This window comes from Schistocerca cancellata, chromosome 1, assembly GCF_023864275.1.
Source record: "Schistocerca cancellata isolate TAMUIC-IGC-003103 chromosome 1, iqSchCanc2.1, whole genome shotgun sequence".
In the NCBI taxonomy this organism is placed as follows: Eukaryota; Metazoa; Arthropoda; class Insecta; order Orthoptera; family Acrididae; genus Schistocerca; species Schistocerca cancellata.
In genome coordinates, this window is record NC_064626.1 from 869,555,231 (window position 1) to 869,578,829 (window position 23,599).

The window sequence follows — 23,599 nt, forward strand, 5'->3', positions numbered from 1 at the left end:
ATGTGTCAGTATTTAAAATGACTGTTGGTTATATGAAATGCTTTAAATGTTAATTAGATTTGTGTCTCCCTTCTGTTTTTATAAATACTAGCTATGAAATTCAGATAGGAAGCTTTGCTCAGTCTGATGGCAATAGGTTTTTTTTTTTGCACCCTAGAGCTCCTCTAATTTCATCAGTGTTAAGAACTGTAAATTTTGTAAGTGACCTGTTCAAAATCAATATATGACATTTGGTTTCCAGGTGTGAAACCCATAAAGAGAAATTATCTGTGTATTGTTGGACTTGTGGACGATGCATCTGTCATCAATGTGCACTATGGGGTGGCACACACTCGGGACACTGCTTCAAACCACTTGAGGAGGTATATGAATCACATGTGCGCAAGATCAGAGATGAAGTGGCTCAACTGAGACGTCGTCTGATGGAACTTATAAGCCTCATTCAAGAAGTGGTGGGTACAGAAACTGACTACAGATTTTTGAATAAATTAAAGCTGAGACTTAAATTCAGCTGTGAAAGTACTACTTTTCAATTTTGTAGTTATTTGGTGAAGGAATACAAAGTAATGAAAACAAAATATCACATACGATAAAGTAGTCTAAGGAGGGTAAAGAAAGAAGTCACTAATTCTTACCTGACATATTTTAAGTTTTGTGTCATTTATACCTCTCTATCCATCTCTGTCTCTTGAAATTCAGTACTTGCTAAGGCACATTTTACAAGTGTGTCTAAATATTGACATTTTCTGGTAGAAATCTTCAGAAAGAATTTTGTTGCGGAACATTAGTCTTTTTTAGGATACTAGGGTTCTGTGCAGTAGTTACACTTTCTGTATGTAACAGAGGATGGTGAATGTATCATCATAGCCAAGACAGACATGAAGCTGACAACCACCACCTTAGTTAAAGTTTATATGCCTACTAGCTGCACAGACAACAAAGAGGTAGAAAGAATATACGAGAAGATAAAGAGAAATTGTCTGTTAATTGAGAAGATATTTTAATTATGATGGGAGATGATGAGACAGTAGTAGGAAAGGGAAGAAAAGGGAAAAAATAGTACACAGGCTGGGAGAAAGGTATATAAGGGGAAATCAGCAGTAAAATTTTGTACAGAGCATATTTTCCTCATTGCTAACACATAGATTAACATTCATGAAAGGGAGTTGTATACATTGGAGAGACCGAGGGCAATGGAAAGTTACAGATTATTGATTATATAATGGTAAGACCAAGCTTTAGAAATCAGATTTTAAATTGAGAAATTTCTAGAGGCAGATGTGGACTCTGACAATAATTTATTGGTTGTGAACTGGAGATTAAGAGTGAAGAAAGTGCAAAAGCTGGGAAATTAGAGATGGCTCTAGACAAGTTGAAGGAATGAGAGATCATAGATTGTGGGAGGAGCATTTGGTAGAAATTCTTGAACGGTGCAGGAGATACTGATTTAAATTGACAAAATGAGAGAATATAAAAATTCAGCAAATGAAGCAGGGAGATCAGGGATATGGAGGTCTAAAAAATGAGATGGCCAAAAAAAATGCAAAATGGGTAAGCAGGAATGGCTAGAGGACAAATTTAAAGGCGTAGAAGGATGGCAAGGAGATAGATAGGTGCTTCCCTTCGGAAGATTAGAGCCCTTTGAAGAAGAGAGAAGCAATTATACAAATGCCAAGATCTTAGATGGCAAGTCAGTACTAAGCAAATAAGGGGCACTGATAGGTGGATAGACTGTATAGAAGGGCTCTACAAGGGGAATGAGGTTGAAGGCAGTGCTATACACTGTCAGAAAGAAAAGAGGTATTGTGCATCTGGAAAGATGATGTTGATTTTGATTCAATGACAGCATATACCATATGGGGGATAGTAGATATACTAATAATGATTTCAACATTATCACCCAACAGACAGTTTAGTGACATAGCTACCAGAGCACCATCTATGTCTACCCTTTAATACAGAATGCTCACAGCCAGAAGGCTCAGTGTGGTGCAGACATGCAAAGCACACAGCAACAATGCCATGGAGATGCACTTGTGCTTCGTACAGCCAGCTGAAGAGAATTTCCACATACGTTGGACATGCTGCATCATTTGAGCAATGATACTGGTATCAGTGGTCATGTGAATATTCTCACACTCATCCACGAGGTTCTGGACGTCGACACACCAAAGACGCCTACCAGGATCGTCGCATTGTAAGGGCAGCAGTGGCAGATCAGACAGCTACCACATCACAGATAAGAGGGCTGGTGAGCCCAGACGTGTCAACACAAACTGTTGCAAACACAGTTATTAGCTGTGAGACTACTAGTGCTCACATATTTAGCCCATCTTCAATTCGTTCTATAGCATTAGTGTGCACTGTTCAACTGGTGCTGTCAGAGGACCACTTGGAAGATGGAATGGTGCGCCATGACCTTCAGTGATGAAAGCAGGTTCTGCCTGCATGCAGGTGGTGGTTGTTGGCATGTACGACATAGATCTAGTGAGTGCTGTCTTGTACAGTGCATTTGCTCAAGACCAAGACACATTGGCCGCACCCCAGGCCCTATGGTCGGTTGTGATGAGCTACAACTCCTGTTCACCTTTGCTGTTTCTGTAGGGAATTGTAATCATTGCTCAGTATGTGCAGAAAGTTGTTAGACCTGTTCTTTTGCCTTGCTTGCAACAGGAGGAGGATGATGTAGTATTCTGACAGGATGGGTCTCACCCACATGCTGCTCTGCAAGACACGCAACAATGTCCTCGGCCAGCACAGTCTCTGGACTTGTCTCTGATCAATCACGTGTGGGATATAATGGGACAAGAAGTGACTTGTGCGATTCGTCAACCCACACTCTTACAAAACTGTGAGAACAGGTTGAGGAGATGTGGCATAACGCATCCCAGGAAAGTATTTGCCGTCCGTACGATCAACTGGATGCTTGAGTCAACACCTGCATTGCTGCCTGTGGAGGCTACACCACATACTAATATAGATATTTCTGCATAGGTCAATACCTGGTATCTCAGAAACACATGTGCTATTTATCTTCAAATGTAATCATTTAACATACACCATAATCAGTGTCGCAGCAATAAGTCTGTAGTGACTTCAAAATTTCTGAAAGGATGTACTAATTTTTTTTCTGCCAATGTAGAAAAAGAAAAGAAAGTGAATGAAGATTATAAGGGAGATACAATACTCCGAGAAGAATTTAACAGATGACTGAAACATCTAAGTCAAAAGAAGGCCCCTGGAGTAGACAGCATTCCCCCATAATTATTGAGGTCCTCGGGAGAGCTAGTCATGATCAATCTACTACACTTAGTTTGCAACATAGATGAAACAGGTGAAATGCCCTCAGACTTAAAAAAGAATGTAATATTTACAATTTCAAGGAGGCCAAGTGCTGACAGCGTTGACACTACCAAACCATCCATGTAATAAATCTTGTTTGCAAAATGCAGTAATGAATTATTAATGGAGGAATATAAAAACTGATAGAAGCTAACCTCTGGTAGATCAGTTTCGGAGAAATGAAGATACGAAGGAATTCTGATCCCACAGCTAATTTAGAAGAGAGGTTGAAGAAAGGCGACCTATGTTTATAGCAGATGCAGATTTAAAGAAATCTTTTAACCATGTTGAAATTTTGATGGTAGAAGGGATTAAACAAAAGGAGCAAAAGGCTACCTACAGTTTGTACAGAAACAGGACTACAGTTGTAAGAGTCAGATGACATTAAAAGGAAGCATTGGTGAGAAGGATGTGAGACAGGATTTTAGCCTGTACCCTTCATCAATATGTTGAGCTAGCAGTAAATGAAACCAAAGGAAAATTGGGAAGGGCAGTTAAAGTTCAGGGAGAAGAAATAAAACCATGGAGATTTGCCATTCCTAATGTAATTACCTCAAAATATCTGATGGTAGTCAAAGTGGAAAGGATAGGAAATGTAGACTGTCAATAGCAAGGAAAGCTTCTCTTGAACAAAAAGAAATTGACAGCATAATTTGACTAAAAGGAGGGATTGGTTGATAGGCATTATGAGGCACCAAGAAATGGACAATTTGGTAATGAAGGGAAGTATGGTGGAGACCAAGGTTTGAATACAGTAAACAGGTTCAGATGGATGTAAGCAGCAGAGGTACTCAGAGAAGAGGAGGTTTAGGATTCTTATTCAGTCAGATGGGATTTCTTTAGTGAAGCTTTAGTACTGTTCTTCTGTACCTCTTACTTGCTCGAGTGTTGCCTTGAATATGACAATGAAAGGCAGTGTCACTTTGTTGTTTGATTATTGCTGTAAGGAAAAGTAATACTGCTGCTTCTAGTTTTCTTTCATATATATGATCTTTATAGTATCTACAAACACATAAAACATCCATTGGATGACCTCAAACTTCAAATCGGAATGTCCGACATGAAACCTCTGCACACAAGTCTATCCAAAGAACAGTAAAATACGAATGACATTTGATTAATATTTAATTTGTTGAGCAAACATCTTCATCGTCACTTAAAACTTCCGGGCTGATAGGCCGTGGTCGAAGTATAAAACTGTCTCCTGACGTTTCGTCTCCGACTGCGGGAGACATCCTCAGAGGTAAAGCGGCGAACTGCCTTACCTCCGAGGACGTCTCCCGCAGTTGGAGACGAAACGTCAGGAGACAGTTTTATACTTCGACCACGGTCTATCAGCCCGGAAGTTTTAAGTGAAGACGGTACCGGCCGTGAAAGCTTACACTGTATGATCAAACATCTTCATATTGTTGAGGATTTATGTATTCACTGAGGACTTGGAGTTTCACTAAATTAGGCTGGTGATACTAGGAGTTTGTTTGCTTCTGCACAGACACGTCCTTTTGGGAAGTTATTCCAATCACTGTTCATCTTGAAGACATGTATCACCCCTTGCACAAATACAATAAAAAATTTACTCAGTATTTGTGCTCTCCTCCATTATAACTAGCTTTATGGCCTTCATTTGCAACTATCGTTCATTGGTAATACACAGAGATACAAGCAATTCCTTTGGTGTGGTATGTAACACCACAGATATTTGCGCAGGATAGACTAGTGTTGAGAGAGGCATTGAACCAGTCTTCGGACTGAAGGCCACAAAAACAGGAGGATACTTCTTTATAATAATTTTTTTTTCCTTCTCAACAGCAAAATAAAGTGATTACCTTTCTTTGGGCCAGCACCACAATAGCACAAAACACTTGAAATGACTACATTTCCACCTTCAGTGGTAACTGTCATCATTGATATTGCAGTGCATTACTCAGTATCTGGCTGGGCAGTAATTTTTCTGTGAAGACAGAAAATGTTGTCCTTTCAGGAAAAAAAAAAAAAAAAAAAAACCTTGTTTTGTTGTTATATGTAGCTGCATTTATCTTTTAAGTTTATTTGAGAAAACAAACCAGAACACAGTTTTTTTATCTATAACATTCTATTTACTGATTAAAGATGATTACCAAAATAAAGGAAATGCTTGTGCTCTGCATTTAACAATGATGATTATCTTACTGTTACTGTAATTTGTTACTGCAGTGATAAGTGTATATGACATACAAGGTGGGCCAAAAAAGTCATGAAATATTAAAATATTTATTGGTGATATATGTACAAATCTTTAAAATCCTAAAATCCTTCAAAGTAGTTATAATTAGCATCTACACATTTTTTCCAGCGCTTCACCCATAATTTGTAAACTCCCGGAGGACCTCGGCGAGAACCTCATATAAGAGTGTTGTCATAGCTTTTTGGATGTCCTCAGTGCTCTCAAAATAGCATTCTTTGAGCACTATTTTAATCCTGGGAACAGGAAGGAGTCTGGCAGAGAGAGATTAGGACTGCAGGGTGGCTGCAGCAACATTGCCGAGTTGTGCGTGGCCGGGTACTCGCGGTTGCACAGAGAAGTTGGGCTGGACATGCTCTCATGCTGCAGCAGCCAGGTAGCGGCCATGTCCTTTTGCACTCTGAGGACCCTTCTTCTTAACCTTTCCAGTACATAAATGTAGGAAAGACCATTAATGATCTGTCCTTGGGGTACAAACTCTGTGTTCCACACCCTTGCTGTTGAAGAAGAAAATAATCATTTTCATGTTGGATTGGCTCGTGCTTGCCTTTTTATGTTTTGATGACACTGAAATGTGTCATGCCGAACTTCGTCACTTTGTTTCCATGTCATATGCAAAAGTCCATGTCTCGTCATCAGTAACAATGTTGTCCAAATAATCTGGTTCAATGTTCAGTCTGTGGTCAGAATTCAGCAGTTCACAAACATGATTCACATTGTCTTCATTTCTGTTTGTTGATGGTCTTCCAGAGCAAGGGTCATCATCCATCTCTTCCTGGCCGTCCTTAAACTTCTTCACCAACCTCGCAACTTGTGCATAACTTATCACAGACTCTCTGTAGGCTTACTTTAACATTGTGTGTGTCTTGGAAGGCTTTGTGCAAAACATGATCGCTCGGTGTTGTTCGACTGAATAAACCATCATGCATTGTGACTAGGGGCATGGCAAAAAATTTACTTCATGATTTTTTTGGGCATACCTTGTATATTATTTCTCAAGTCAACATCACTTTTCCTCAACACATACTAATCGTACAAGCATGAATGAGGTATTGTTAGAAAGGTTTTTTTACCTGCCTTCTGACATTGCATAGTGATGTCATCTTTGATTTCCGGTGAGCAGTCATTCTAGGATTGCAGTTGTGCATCAGACTGTCTGTGTGTTACTATTATGAAGAGCGACAGTGCTCAAAGAGATGATGACATGTGTGAGTTGATCTCATCGACAGTGAATAGTAGTGGGAGAAACAAATGAACAGTGATAAAATACATTGGAAAAAAGAAAAAAAATTTAAGCAGCCTGTTCATGCACTCTCAGTCCAACAAGGTTTGCTCAGACAGACAACACTGACGAGGTGTCAATCGCAACAAATTTGATCACAACCAAGAATACTCTATTATGGTAAAAATAGTGCAGGGATCATGCAATACGATATAACTGATTCTGGATTGTAACATGGCATGATGAATTATTCTTCATGTTATCTGACTTGGTGCTGCTTGTATAAACATTGCTGACAGCAGGTCAGTTCTGAAGTTAGTTCAGAAACTGAACACTGTTCAGGTCTCTGTTCTATTGTATAACACTGAACTTGGACCTACTGGAAGAGGTTCAGTGTTGGTCTGAGTTAGCATGAAAAATGCTTGGCAACTTCGCTAAAATTGGCTGTCAACATAATTATTGCAGTTTAACCACTCATACTAATCGTATATCGTAGACATGCAGTATTTATTATCAAAGGTGTCATGTTACAAAGATGAAGGAAAGTAAAAAGAAAAAGTAGCAATCTTCAGACTTCTCCCTGTACAAAAAAAGATTTGTTGCAGAAAACTGGGCCAGTATAAAGACACAATAGAATGCAGAAAAAACTGACAGTTACTACAGCCAATTAGAGGAAGAAGTAACATTTTATGCAAATATGTTGCTAATAAATTTGCACTAATTGCATGGAGACTCCTGCCGGCTTCATTTTCCGTCGTTGCTTGAATTTCTTCGCAAGCGGATTTTTGTCCTGAAGTTATATACCATGCTATGTGTACATTCTAATATGCTCTGATTAAGCTAGCATCTGAGATTGCTTGTATGTCTTAATGAAAACCATCCATGATGATTCCTAAATATCCCTGCACTTTTGTAAACAGGAGATTTTATAGGGATATGGGTACAGGTAGTAGCACCTAAAACAACTAGAAAGTCACACTGGGTTTCATTCACCTTTCTTATGTAGGCATTTTGATGAATATTTTTCTTCAGTGAGGCAATGTGGGATGATACCTTGAGGAAAACTCTGCATGCTGTCCCACATGTGTATGAAATGATTCATGAACCACCATTGGAAAGTTTCCTGTAGCATAACACCATAATATTAAGAGTAATGGTTGGTTTCTTTTGGTTGGTGTCAGCAAATACTCTCTGCCGCACAGTATTTTTATCGAAGCAAAATCTCGGCTTAAAAATTTATCATTTAATTCCGAGAATGGGTTTGCCCTTTGTCATTCTCAGTAGTTACATTGGAATATTTGGTTACCTGTAAAGTAAATAAAAGGAAACAATATAATTCAAATTGCATAAGGGTCTTACACACAGAATGCGATAGCACTTGGAAGACGGAAAATATGGCATGGTTTCAAAACGTAGTGTTGTTATCTTTATGGCCAATACTGTAGAGGTAAAAGTATCAAATGGAAAAATAAATCAGTGAAATGACCTGGGTTCAGACCTGAGATCCTCTGCATTATACAGCACAATGCAATCTCCGAGCTACTGAAACAAATATTTAAACAATGTATGATCAATACAACCTTGCTAAAGGACTTGCTTATGTTTTATTTGTTCACGTGTGTACAGTTGTCATAGCAATTTAAGCACATGTTAGAAAGTTAACAAATTGATATACATTGCATAGTTACTGCTGCTTAAGCCGAGAGAGCACATTTATAAGAGATTTTCAGCACATTTGTAAGAGACTTTCAGTCATTATTGACTGCTGTCAAAATTAATACACTTCATTGTTCACAGCTGATATTTAAAAATTTCCTTTGTCATTGTGCCATTAGGTATGTATGAAATGTCTTTAAAAACTATGCAAATAAATTGAGACATTTCAAAGTATTGTTATTATCTGTGTTCATTATGTACAAGGCTGATAATTTCCTTAACCTGATCAAACAGATTATAAAATAATAATAATAATAATAAATTTTGGGCTTCAGCAGTGTAAGAGTGACTTATGTATTTCATGTTGTTGGGTCGGTGCAAAAGTTCGTAGCACTTTCCCACAGGTTTAGTAAACACAACAGATACACGTAACAGAGGCTTTAGTCATCAGTAATATATTCTCCTTCACTATTTACAAGAGTCTGCCAGCACTATAGTAAGTTTTTGGTTCTACAACTGCAGACATCACGTGGTTTTGAGGTGGAGAATTCTTGGCGCATGTTCAGAGTGCATTTTCATCTGAAAGGAAGTTTCTTGAAGATTGTTAGATAGTGAGTGGAAAAAGAGAAAATCTGAGGACGCAAGATTGGGCGGGTTCAGAATGATTTCCCACCCCATCACCTGTATAGTTTTTTGTCAGTCTAGCAGAATGCAGATGGGTATTATTGTGGAGTAGCATCCCTTCATGCATTCTTCCTGGTTGTTGCTCTTGGATTGTGTCTGCAAGATGTCTCAGTTGTTGATAAATGACAGCCTCTGTATGTCCATCTTCTCGGAGATAGTTGCAAGACTCGGCAGTTCGGTACAGAATGTCAAATGAAACACCTTTCAGCTGTCTAATTTCCAAACTGTTATTTTATTGGGTTACCAGCTTTGGCGATTTACTAAGGCATCTCTACTCTATAAATGACAACAGTTATGGCTACATTTCGGGGAAGCAATTCATGCTACACCTCACTGTTGCTGTTCGACCAGATGCAGAACATTATGTTAACATAAAGACTCAATTTCTCATCACCAGTAATGATATGGGATAGAAATGATCGGTGTTGTTCACAAGCCAATTGATGATGAGCAAGCAGAGATACATATATGACCACCCGCTGATTTTTATGATTTTGGCCTAGAGCATGTGGAACCCATACACTCAATTTTTTAACCTTCTCTATTGCATGCAAATGCCACATGATGGTGGAATGATCACAGTTCATCACATTTGCCAGTTTACTGACATGGATTATTGTGTTTAAAGATCTTCATCAAACCACTAAGATTTTCCTGAATGTGGAGAGTCACAAATATCAATGATCTTCCTTAAAACATTTTCTTTCCATGCTCTGTCCAATAGCATTATTCCCATAGATGGTGCCGATGTTCCTGGCTGCCTCTGCTGCTGTGACCCTTCTACTGAACTCAAACAGAAGAATATATTGAAAATGTTCATATTTCTCCACTTGGCAGTCTATTTTCTAGCGTCCACAGCTCCACGCACCATCTCCAAGTGACAATATATAAACTCATAGTATCAGTGAACTACAAATAAAAAATGGCAATCAATAAACAAACCTGCCCAACCATAATATGTAATGTCACTCCATGTGTTGAATGGCTGGACATTTCATGAAAAAGGGAGGGATAAGTTGTAGTTGTGCCAATGCCTCTCTCAAAATCTCTGCCACTGGAGTTTGTTGACAAACTCTGTGATGTTCTCGCACATACTAAATGAAGGGCGCTGTTCTTCTTCTCCAACATTTTTTAACCAATCTTAACTGTTGAGCACCGCATACTGACAAACAGTACTCAATAACTGGTCAAAAGAGGCCTTTGCAAGCTGCCAGTTCTGTAGGTGAATCACATATTCTTAGGATTCTTCCACTGAATATCAGTGTGCAGTTGGATTTTTGTATGAGTTGTTTCATCTGATTGTTCCTCTTAAGATTGTTCTTGACATATATTCCTAGCTATTTTAATTTTGCTACTGTTTTTTGTTATTGGTAATCACTGTTTGATTAGACCACGGACACTTTCTGTCCATTTATGTGAATTTTGTTACATGCATTTATGTTGGAAATTAACTGCCTGTCCCAGGACAGTGTCGATTCTTTTGCAGTTTTCCCTACATTTTGCTACAATTCTCTGATGCTGCATTTTTCCTATGCACAACAGCATCACCCAAGAGCAACCTCACTGAAATTATTTTCCATTTCAGTGACATATAATGCGAATAGTAATGGCACTGTCACTACCTTGGGCTAAGTCCAAAGTTACTTCTACTGCTGGTGATTTCACCCTGTAAAGAATGAAGTGTTGAGTTGTGTCAGATAGGAAGTCGTTAGTAGTTACAAAGCTGGTGTTATATTCCATCTAAGTTTGTATTGTCTTTGCAAGATGATAGAATGTAATTTATTAAATGCTTTGTATAAGTCAAGGAACATGGCATCAACATGGGCACCATTAACTACCATTATCTGGATAGATGAACAAAGTGAGCTGAGCTACAATAGATGTTTATTTGTGAAATCCATGTTGCTCCGTATAGAGATCTTTGTTCTTCAAAAATGTAGTATTGTGTAAGTGTGAAATTTGTTCTCTTATTGTACAACAGATTGATGTCAATGATATGAAGTTATAATTATGTGCTCATCCCCAGTTATCATTTTTGAAAAGCGTTATTGCTTGGAACTCTTAATTTGCTGTAGTGACCTACTATAAACTGCTGGTAAAATGGGAGCAAGATATTTACCAGATATATATAGAATTGTACTGATATCCCATCATGTCTAGTTGCCTTTTCTTTGCTAATGATTTAAGATGATTATTTATTCCTCAGTTTCGTACCCCGTACAAGTCATTTTGGTGTTTGTGAAATGATTTCAAGTAGGAAAAGTTTTACAATCCTCATCAGTGTATCAATTTAAGAAGAACAGATGCAGTATTTAGACTTTATGCTATGCTAGTAGTGTGTAACAGGCTAGGAATTTGGGTTGGATGGGAAGCATGTTCGGATGGCTGAGGTGATTAAGGCATAAAGCTGGAGATACGGGTCCGAGTTTGGTCTGGCCCAAATTTTCACTGCTTACTATTGACATATTTCAATCCCCAAATGTGGCTAATGTCATAGAGAACCTTTGAATAAGAATTTGTGTGGTCGCTGCATCACATATGGTGTTGTTCTCTGCAATCCATTTCATTTTAGATGGGCTTAACAGAAATATTTTTGTACCTTTATTAGCTTACCTTTTAACACATATAATCATAGACATTATAATGACTTCAGGGTCGTGCATTTCTTCCACTAAATTAATTGACTCAAACAGCAAGAGTTCATTAATTAGCAGGATATCTGAGAGTGCCTCAAGGATCGTTACCCAACTGCTTGAGGTAATTTCTATAAAATGCGCTCAGATCCATCTCTAATAAGTTCCTTAGCAGCCCTTGTGTGTCACTCTTTCTATAGGTGGCAAGCTTCTGTCACCATGTCATGGTCAGGAACTGTACCTGTATTATCCTCTTAAGTTTTCTCTGAAGATTCTTCCACTAAAACTCGTGAGGTAAAGATGTTGAGGATTGTTGCTAACTACTCCAATTGATCTCTGAATTGTAATTTTTTTTATATTTAAGTGCCTATCCATTGCTGTAATAAACAGTTTGTGAATTCCAATATTCTTACAAAAGACAGGAAAGTAGTGGTACAGTGGTAGTGGTCCAGTGATGATTTCTTTAATTAGAAGCATTACCTTAAGCCTTCAGTTTGAACTCTGGAAATGGTACAAACATTTAGCAAAAAATTACAGCTATGCCAAATAAATGTTGGACAGCTTTTGCAACTGGCAGGTGTTGAACATATGTCTTATCATTCTGTACTTAAGTTTGTGCAATTGAAACAATACCATATTTTGTGTGTTCAGGCATTAATTCTTGCTGATAAAAATGTTGAGTATTGCTTAAAAAGAGAAAGTGTGTGGATGCTGAACTTGACCCAATTCTGTATTTTTAGTGTTGAAGATTGGTTTCAGCTTTATGATGATGTAAATAGCCAGACCAACTTCCACTGGTCCATGGAAAACCCCCACATTGTGCATCAAACGCCTTTTATCAACAAAACAGTGAAACAATAAAATAAAGTAAAACAGAGTTGGTACACTGTTTCTAGTAGCTGTATTATTGGCCAAATTTTATTTGAAGCCACTGTCAATACAGATGTTTGTCTCTAATTGTTTGGGAACTTAACACTCTGTTAAAAGAGAAAGCAAGCCTGGAAGGAATTTAGTAATGAGATTTTGTACTGCAGTTGATGAAAGCAATACAGATAGGCCTGGAGACAGTGAATATTATGTGAACAAAATAAGAGAACTCTTGACATTCCAAGCCAGGATTTTCTCTTCCACACAGACTATACACTGCTGTCATCAAGAGTGAAAACTAACTGAAGATCTCTAAGAAGAAAATTCTAAAGGTGGTAAGAAAGACTGCTCTTCATCTGTCTGAACTCTGGTTCAGACACTAGCGTCAGTTGCTGTGGCAACTTGTGTATCTGTGATATTAAAGCCATTTTATGGAGAAACAGAGAATTGGTCTCTCTTTTGGGAGTAATTTCAGTATTCTGTTTGTGGTAATACTTCAGCTTCCACCTTTAACAAACATGGCTTCCTCAGAGGAGACTCGGAGTACAAGTCAAAAAGCTCCTAACTAAAAGTGAGTGTAAAAACACAGTCAGCAGTAAGATAAAAAGAAAATGCATTTTTTTTCCTTACACACACACACACACACACACACACACACTTTTTTTCCTTACACACACACACTTTTTTCCTTACACACACACACACACACACACACACACACACACACACACACATGCGGTTCAAACAATGGAAGATCCAGGATGGAATGTAATATTATGAAACGGAAAGTTGCTACTCACTATATAGTGGAGAGACTGAGTCGCATATAGGCACAAAAAATATGCGGTCACAAAGTTTTCGGACAGTAAGGCCTTCACAAAAAACACACACACACACACACACACACACACACACACACACACACACACGACTGCAGTCTGGGGCAACTGAAACCACACTGCAGTAGGTTTTGTGTGTGTGTGTGTGTGTGTGTGTGTGTGTGTGTGTGTTTGTGTGTGTTGTGTCTTCTATATTTGAAGAAGGCCTTACTGGCTGAAAGCGTTATTTGTGACAGTCTTTATGGCGTGCCTATCTGCGACTCATTATTTTTTAGAAGTTCATCGCCCCATGGGCAGTGTTCTGCTTCATTGGAGATGATATATTTAATGGATATTTAATATTATTTCTTAGTTACACTTCATTGCTTGATTGTGGCCTGGAGTAAGACTATGATAAACTTCATCTTGACATTGTGTAATTGTTGTTGTTAGGAAATAGGGTACTGCTACTCTTAACTTCTCTTTAATAATATACAAAGACATTTTGTAAATAAAATCCATATTGTGCATAAACATGTACCTCACATCATCAACTGGATAACATCAAACTTTTGCCAAATCATAACATCCAGCATGAAACTTCAACGCAGAAGTCTGTAGAAAACAAGAATTTGACATCTTAATAATGTTTCATGTGTCTCATCAACATCATACTATTGCCAAAAAATACATTTCAAAGTAGGCTGGCAATACTAGCAACTTCTATATTCATGTTCACACAGGTAATTCTTCTTGTGAAGTTATTGTGAACAATGTCCCATTTTGAAGATGCATGTCATCTCTCAGCAGGGTTTCCCACATGCAAATAAAATAACACATCCACACAATACTGGTACTTTCCTGCGTGATAAATTATTTTATGGTTTTCTTTTGTGAGTCTCATTCGTTGGTAAGAATGCTTAAGACCATCTAGGGTGGCATGTAACACCACAATAGGAAACGTGTAATAACATGACTAATAGGAATAGAAGCCACCCTCAATTCTCAGCTGGTTTGTAAAATGGGTCTAAAGTACTGACACCAAGTTATTAGATAACTGGTGAGCATGAACTATCCTGTGACAACTAACTTGTCAAGTCTGCACTGAACTTGCTGGTGCCATATTATCATCTGTTTCCTTTCTACCCATCTCTCTCACCATCCTTTCCCTTAACATCTTTCTCTTTCATGATGCAAGTGGGAAAGCTCTTCATTTAAAAGATTTGCCTTGATTATTTGTAGTGTAGACCAACAGTCTGCTTCCATGTTTATTATATACATAAACTGATTAGCACATAATGATACAGGAGCGGAATGTTGAAGCAGTACGGGCTGCCAAGGATGAGCGGGTGCGGGAGATTCGCAATGCAGTGGAGCTAATGATAGCACGACTAGATGCACAGTTGAAAGCGAAGCTGTTGACTCTGGTAGGGCAGAAGTCACTGCTCACACAAGAAACTGAACAATTAGAATCATTGCTGCAAGAAGTGGAACATCAGCTTCATACCTGTTCCCGTTCAGAGCTTATCAGCTGTGCTCACAATCTTTCTTTCATGTTATATGCTGTGCGAAAAAAACCAGTTGCTAGTTTTGTCACAGCACCAGTGCCAGCAGACTTTCAGAGGTAAATATATTTGGATTGTCATTCTTAAAATAAATAGCTTTTATCAAGTTACTTTATGAATGAAATTTATACGTGTTTTCACATATAATACGTATGAGAAGTTGGTGTAATAAAGTTGCTGAGATAAGCAGTTTTAAAATATTGTCTTTAGGAAGTGGGAACAACAGTTATTGAGAATGAACTGTAGAGTGGTAACTACTTCATGAGAATCATTAGACAATTTTGGCATTCAGCAGCTCAGGTAATGCAAAACACCTGTCTAGGAGTGTATGTAAAGGTAAAAATTTACAAAGCTTATCTTGCAACTTAAATTTTGTTATACCTCATGGAGCCTTTCCAAGACTATGCCATCAGAATTTCTTAACTCCTACTATTGAATTTGGTACTATAAAATCCTTTCCTCCTCAGAATCTAGAGGAGCATGTGTGTAACCTGATAGTGTATTGTTTGTGGAGGTGAGGGCAGGCATATGCACTGTAAAGGTTTGACAACCACAAGGTAGGATTTCCATACTGTGCACCAAGCACAATGTAAACCCTTTGCACATTTGCCTGCCATCTGAGAACAGTTAATGGACTCCTTGCAACATTCTGTGTCATCCAGCACCATTGGTCAGAGACTAGACAGCCATACTAAGGAATTACTGTCCAGTGTATAGGCTGCCATTAACATCACAACACACATGGGTGTGTCTGGAATGATGCCATGACCAGGAAGTACGGACTGCTGGTGAATGGCATCAAATTGTGTTCAGTGATGATGAATTACAGTTCTGCACTACCCCAGATGACCATTGTCTACGAGTATGGTGGCTGGTGGAGAGAGGCACAGTTGTGTTACTCTTGGCATCATAGTGAGGAGGCATTGGATATGATTTCAAGTCACAGTAGTAGTGCTAGAGGGAAATCTGATGCCACAAACAGTTAGTCACTGACATCCTTCATCCACATGCGTTACCTCCCACGTGACAATATTGTGGTGCCATTTTTTAACAGGACAATGCTTATTCACACATGGCAAATGTCTCAATAAACTGTCTGCATGGTGTTGAGGTATTCCCATGACAAACCAGATTTCCAGATCTGTCCCTGATAGACCACGTACGACCAGCTCTGACATCAACTCCATCTTGGTGCCAGTTTCCAAGATATCAAGAACAGTGTTCAATAGTATTGTGCTAGCTTGCCTCAGAAGATGGTACAACTACGTCATGATAACCTTCCCAACAGAATCGCTCCATGCATCCAGGACAGACGGAAGGTGTAGCGCTCTCTCTCTCTCTCTCTCTCTCTCTCTCTCTCTCTCTCTAGCTCAGCACGTGTTGTTGTCTGATCATTTTTTTTAAATTCTAGTTTTCGATTATCCTATCTCCTTGTGCCCCTTTCTCTGTTCGTCTCCTCCTGCTCCTCCTCCTCCTTCGGATAAGTTTAAGCGTAGCAACCTGTAGAAATATTCGCTTCTAACTTAGCCAGTGCTGGTCCATAGTCTGGATACAAAAGGATGACAGGATATATGTAATTACTTTTCTCACATTAGTCTTGTAAGCATGAATCTATACCATCTGACGCAACATTAAATGTACATTTTTTGAGTGAAAGGCTTATTACTCTGTTACTAGTGCTGGCCTCATTATCTTCTAGTGTACACAAGTTTTTACTTTGTATGCAGGTTTTTATATTTTACTTCAGGTCTGAAATCCCCCCCCTCCCCCCTTGCAGGTTCGTGTCCTCCCTTGTGTGTGTGTGTGTGTGTGTGTGTGTGTGTGTTGTCCTTACTGTAAGTTAGTTTAAGTTAGATTAAGTAGTGTGCAAGCCTAGGGACTGCTGAACTCAACAGTTTGGTTCTTTAGGAACTTACCACCACTTATTATTACATCTGAAACAATAGTGATTTGATTGGATGTACCAAAGAACAAGATATTACAGTAGAGGCATATTTCTACACCTGTGATGTACATTATTACAGAGATTCTAGTTCTTAGCCTAGATTGTGCCGGAAAGCTACACATTTATCTTTTAAAAAAATGGTGGCAATGTTGAATGAAATTTGTAAATAACATTTGGTTTTCCTTTTTGATTAACTAAGTAGGCTAAGTGTATCAGTACTCATACTTTCTCTACCAATAGGACATTATGAATATTGGATGAAACTTTGTAGATACATTTGGATTCTTAACTCTGAAGTTTTTTGTGAATTAAGTTATATATTTCTTCCAACACATCTGTAATTCTTTCTCAGCAAAATGTAGTAATTCATTTGTTCAGTGCTACTGTGTGTCCACATATTGTCTATGTTACAAGCGAAATTTGATTTATTTAAGCTGTGGAGTCTGAGAGCATCCATATGTTCTCTGTATCTCATGTTAAAACTCCTACCAGTTTGGCCAGGAAAATGTAAAATTTGAACCACACATGACAATGTATTTTGTAAATAACAGATCTGTCATGTGCTTCATTTTTTAAAATTAAGTTATGAATCAGTTATCTTTTATTGCAATACTTGTGTAGAAACTAATCTGGACAATTTTAGCATGGAACAGCATTGCAGTTTGATACACCACCTTACCAGTGCGTGGTATGCAGATTTATCCGAACTGATCAAAACTGTTGCTGGTTCGGATAATGAAAATTTAAGATGATCTAAAGTCCTGTTTTCACAAGTGAAACACTAGGAATTGCGTCAGTACCACAAAATATGATCGTAAAACGTGCGTAGGGTATGTAGAATGTTATTGATATGGTTGTGAACAAGCCTGCATGTTTTTGCCTGAAGAAAATGTGTTGCCGTGTTAAAAAGGTGCCAAAGTATGATTGAAAACTCAAAGTTTATAAATGCTGAATAACAAAGCTCATTTATTTTGCGTTCTTACAGAAAAAAATTTGCTGTATTTGGCAGCAGGAAATAACAGGAGTTTTAATGTTGTTACCTACTCTTTTGAATAAAAAAATAAACTACTGTACAAAATTATGAAACAAATCTAGAGATTACTAAAAGGAATGATTCACAACCCAGTAGCTTCTCCAGTAAATTGACCAAAATTACGTCATTTTCGTTTTGTTGGCGTTGTCTCCTCCTTCCCACCACTGATGAGTTGCTTTATGATCCAAGAGTTTTTTCCAAGACCTAATGAGAGAAATTTGAGGAATTAGATTCCAAGCTTCAGCAATCCAATGAATGACACTTAAAACATAGATTTTTTTAAGAGCTTGCACAAAATCTTCTTCAGCATCAATTGCACCAATTAAGTATTCCAGCAGCTTGCATCTGTAATTTTTTTTCATCGCCTCAAGAACACTTTGGTCCATCGGTTGACATAGAGACATGATGTTTGGTGGGAGAAACACAACTTTGATATCCCCATCTTGTAGATCATCTGGGTGAGAAGGAGTGTTGTCCACAAGAAGTAGCGCTTTTTGAGAAAGTCCATTTTCCTCCATGTATTTTTCTGCAGCTGGAACAATCTCTGCGTGGAACCACTCTTTGAAGATGGCACCATTCATCCATTCCTTAGTCTGATTCGTGTACCACAATGGCAAAGGTTTATCAGCTGGTCGCCGTCTAAATGCTCCTGGTTTTTTGGATTTGCCAATTAAAGTAAGGCACAGTTTATGATTGCCAGTGGCATTGCTGCATGCGAGGACAGTAACTCTTTCTGTGCTTTTTTTTTATATCCAGATGCCGTTTTCTCTTGTTTAGAGGCAAGGTTTTTTGTTGACAACATTTTGTAATTCAAACTGGTTTCATCATAGTTGTTAACTTGATCATCATTATAACCTTCTTTGTCGATAACTGTGTGCAGTTTCTTCTTAAAATCAGCGATAGCTGCTTCATCCCCGGATAATGATTCACCGCTGATGGAAATTTCATGAATGCCGTGGCACTTCTTGAACCAATCCAGCCAGCCATCACTTCCAAGGAATTCTTGCTACTTTCCTTCAGTCACCTCATAAAAAGTTATTGTTTTTTGACGAAGTCAAGGACCTGAAACTGGCACATCTCTGGCTCTTATGTGTTCGTACCACAAAAATAAGGCCTCTTCTGAGGATGTGCACCTTTTCTCATTGTTTTTCGAGATTTTACTGCACTGCTTGACACTTCGCTGGAACAAAATTTTTCAATTTCTGATCGATTTGTATTCCAATCAGTAAGTGTACTCCTACCGATGTTCATATCTGCAGCAACTTTTGCGGGTGGCTCACCACCATCAATTCTCTACAAAGTGCGAAGCTTGTGTTCCAGCGAGATCATATTTGCTTTTTGTTTCGCACTCTGTCACGTTCAGCATTTTTTTTACCGACACTCGACTTATTCTTTTTGGTTTTTGGCCACTTTCATCTCTGGACATTTTAAAGCAAGTAGTACAAGCACAAAACATTAAATTGAAAACACACAGATGCATGACGTGACAACACTCGGGACACACTAGACAAAGTTTTTGACTTCTGAAACCATGATGTGGCAGCCATTGAATAAAAACATTTGATACATCTATCCCCTCTCCCCTGCCCTACCCAAGCCCATGCGGCAACACAACAGTGTGTTGTACGTTCACTGTTAAATTGTTAAATGTGCAGCTTCATCTGATGTACTGACAACAGGTGGAAAATGTTTCTAAACACACTCTTGTTGTCTGTTTATACAGGGCTACATCATGTTGCGTAGAGCAATACTGTACATACCATACTTCCAAGAAGTTCCAGTAGATGGCAATAGCGTGAAACCACGCAATACGAATGAGAAAAACACTAAAACTTCAACTAACACATGCACGAATTGACAACACTCGGACTTTTTGACACACGCCAGTGCACTGATTAGCAGTAGACTGCTGAAAAACACCAACGAATGCATGCCTCTAGATGCAGACAAGTTGAAACTTGTCAACTGTCAGACTACCTAGCCAAAAGTGTAGCTGCATGATGCGTTAAACAGCGGAGCAGTGTGCGCCGTGAAAATCACGAAAGTTTGTTCGGATGAAGTGGATTTCGGATAAATGAGATTTGGATAAATGGGAGTGTACTGTATTTCACAGTCTTGTGTTTTGTGGATATAGAGCTATTTTTGTTATTTTGTTTTTAGTTTTGCTGTGAAGCTTACTGGTGATGTCATATCTATAACCATTTTTGTGAGCCATCAGTTGAATTGTTGTAATTTAGTTTTTTTAGTTTATCTTCCAAATCCAATTGAATTATGTCCAATTATTGAGCATTGCCCTAGAAAATGCCGTATTTTATTACTGTGGATGACATGAAGCACTATTCATTGTGAGATCAGTTGCAGATTTTTTTGTGCATTTGAAATTTGTTTTCCATTGTATTTGACAATCTTTAATCTGCAGTGAATTTTATATTTTGTTGCAATTTGTTAAGCTGTTTAGCAAAACAATATGTTTCCCCTTCTGTTCCTTCAGATAAGTTATTCTCAACATATCATTTATAACATTTAACATTTTCTGCTCAATTGTACTTCAGCCTTGAAAAAAGATGTTTGTAAATGGTTTATGTAGATGTTGGGCAGCAAGCTAGCTAGGCAGCCCATTTATCACACACCTTCTTGCATGCAAAATTTGTTACTAAAGATTAAATAGTTTTGTGGTAGTACCAGTGTTAATATTTCTACAGATTCACAGATTTCTGCCAAACTAAGCTTTTTATATTTAAGCAGCTTATTTTTAATTAATGTGATCTTCCATTTACCAGTAAACCTGTATACAAGTCCACTGTATTGAAAGATATGAACTCATTTCTGTTCGGAATGGGAATGTCATTAGTGCTTTTGGCCAGGTCATAGCTGTTGTTTGCACAAAAATTATCTTTAAATGTATAAGCCTTACGGATAATCTCTTGAAACTTTTTATTGATTTTGTAGAAAGCTCTCTTAGAGTTGACAATTGGGTGTATCAAAAGTTGGCTTTATAAATTTTGTGTTGTGATCACGTTTTTTGAGCATTTAGATTCTCAGTAGGTAAGGGAAGGGTAAACTGGCTGGGATGATAGCAAAATCTTTAAGAGGGGGAGGGGGTGGGGGTGCGCACTGGAACTCATGGGAGTACTTCTTTTTTAGGCTAAGATCACTGTCCAGTCATCCAACATTGATTGAAATTAAGCTTAATGGGAAGTTCAGACAGGCAGGTGCTAGAGATGTTAAATTATCATAAGATTCTCGTAACAATACAGTGAAAAATAGTGTTTAGTATGTCCCAAGATTCTCATAAAAGCACAGCGAAACATAATGTTAGTATATTGCATCAGAATATCAGGGGATTAAAAACCAAAGTAGATGAGCTTCATGTTTGTGTAGAAGATGTAGAAGTTTAGAGGATTTAGAAACTGAGGGTGGAGTAGATGTATTATGCCCGTTTGAACATCATATAGTCACAGGTATGGAAATGGTAAACCTAGGTGGATATAAGCTTGCAGCACACATAAGTAGAGAAACTGTGGAGAAAAGAGGAGTTGCCATATGTGTTAAAATCTTTCATAGTGTGAAAAATTTGGAAACTGAAAAATTTTGCATAGAGCAACATATACAGGCTGGTTCATTGATCGTGACCAGGCCAAATATCTCACGAAATAAGCGCCAAACGAAAAAACTACGAAGAACGAAACTTGTCTAGCTTGAAAGGGGAAACCAGATGGCGCTATGGTCGGCCCGCTGCCATAGATCAAACGGATATCAACTGCGTTTTTTTAAATAGGAATCCCCATTTTTTATTACAATTTTGTGTGGTACGTAAAGAAATATGAATGTTTTAGTTGGACCACATTTTTTGCTTTGTGATAGACGAATGGCTATTGTGATCAAAATGCCCAATGGGCGTGTGCTATGTATGCTGCTCAGTATCCTGGATGGCGTCATCCAAGTGTCCGTACTGTTCGCCAGATAGTTACGTTATTTAAGGAAACAGGAAGTGTTCAGCAACATGTGAAACGTCAATCACGACGTGCAACAAATGATGATGCCCGATTAGGTGTTTTAGCTGCTGTCGCGGCTAATCCGCACATCAGTAGCAGACAAATTGTGCGAGAATTGGGAATCTCAAAAACGTCGGTGTTGAGAATGCTACATCAACATTAATTGCACCCACAGGGTTCAGTCTTGGGACCCTTATTGTTCTTAATATATACATTAATGACTTGCCACTCTGTATTCATGAAGATGCAAAGCTAGTTCTTTTTGCTGATGATACAAATATAGTAATCACACCCAACAAATAAGAATCATCTGAGGAAATTGCAAATAATGTCTTTCAGAAACTTAAGTGGTTCTCTGCAAATGGACTCTCACTTAATTTTGAGAAAAATGCAGTTTATACAATTCTGTACAATTAATGGCATAACACCATTGATAAATATAAACTATGAGCAGAAGTCTGTAAGGCAGAATATTCAAAATTTCTGGGTGTGTGCATTGATGAGAAATTGAACTGGAAGAAGGTTCAACTACTTATGCTATTAGGGTTATTGCAAATTTTGGTGATAAACATATCAGTAAATAAGCCTACTGTGCCTGTTGTCACTCACTGTTTTCATATGGCATCACATTTTGGGACAGTTCTTCATTAAGAGAGAAAGTATTCATTGCACAAAAATGTGTAATAGAATAATACCTGGAGCACACCCTAGATCACCTTGCAGACATTTATTTAAGGAATTCGGGATATTCACAGTGCCTTCACAATACATATATTCACATACGGAATTTGTCATTAATAACCCATTCTGGCTCAAAAGTGACAGTGAATTGCATAGCTACAACACTAGAAGAAAGAATGCTCTTAAACATTCAGGATTAAATCTAACTTTGGCACAGAAAGGGATGAATTATGCTTCCACAAAAATCTTTGGTCATTTGCCAAACAGTATTAAAAGTGTGACAAATAGCCAACCAACATTTAAAAGCAAATTAAAAGAATTTCTGAATGACAACTCCTTCTACTCAATAGATGAATTTTTAGATATGAAGTAGTAACTGAAAAATAAAATAATTATTTGTGTAAAGGAAACTTATGTTAAAGTGACACGTTCCATATCATTATGAAATATAATATTCATGATCTGTGGAACAAGGTTTAATGTATTTATTTATTTATTTATTTGAGGAAAAAAGAAAGTTACATTCTGGAATCTCTTTTTTAAGTTTTGCCTATTATTTTTGGGTAAGAATTAATTTCTGTGATATTGTTATTTTGGAAGAAAATAAAGAACTAGTGTTTTATTTAGTGTCTTCATTACTACATAGCTTCCTTTACTGCCTTTTATCAGTATTGCTTGATTTGGCTGAAATTTTGCCTTAACACTGTTTCTGAACGATTTTAATGTTTCTGAACGATTTTAATGTTTCTGAACGATTTTAATGTTTCTGAACGATTTTAATGTTTCTGAACGATTTTAATGTTTCTGAACGATTTTCATGTTTCTGAACGATTTTCATGTTTCTGAACGATTTTCATTTATTTTATTATGTAGTGCAGAATTCCCCATTATTTACTTTAGCTACATCACATGTAATTTCAGCTCTAATACTTACAAC

The 23,599-nt window shown here is 37.8% G+C and overlaps 1 protein-coding gene across 2 annotated transcripts in view; it reads left to right on the plus strand.

Annotated features, from left to right (window-relative positions):
* The window catches only part of LOC126189875 (E3 ubiquitin-protein ligase TRIM37-like), a 293,715-nt gene that overhangs the window by 33,798 nt on the left and 236,318 nt on the right, over positions 1–23,599 (plus strand). For both annotated transcript variants that reach the window (XM_049930977.1, XM_049930976.1), the window contains exons 3-4: positions 242–452; positions 14,751–15,067. In XM_049930977.1, the coding sequence (XP_049786934.1) occupies positions 242–452; positions 14,751–15,067 (528 nt within the window). The remainder of the gene's footprint in view (positions 1–241; positions 453–14,750; positions 15,068–23,599) is intronic.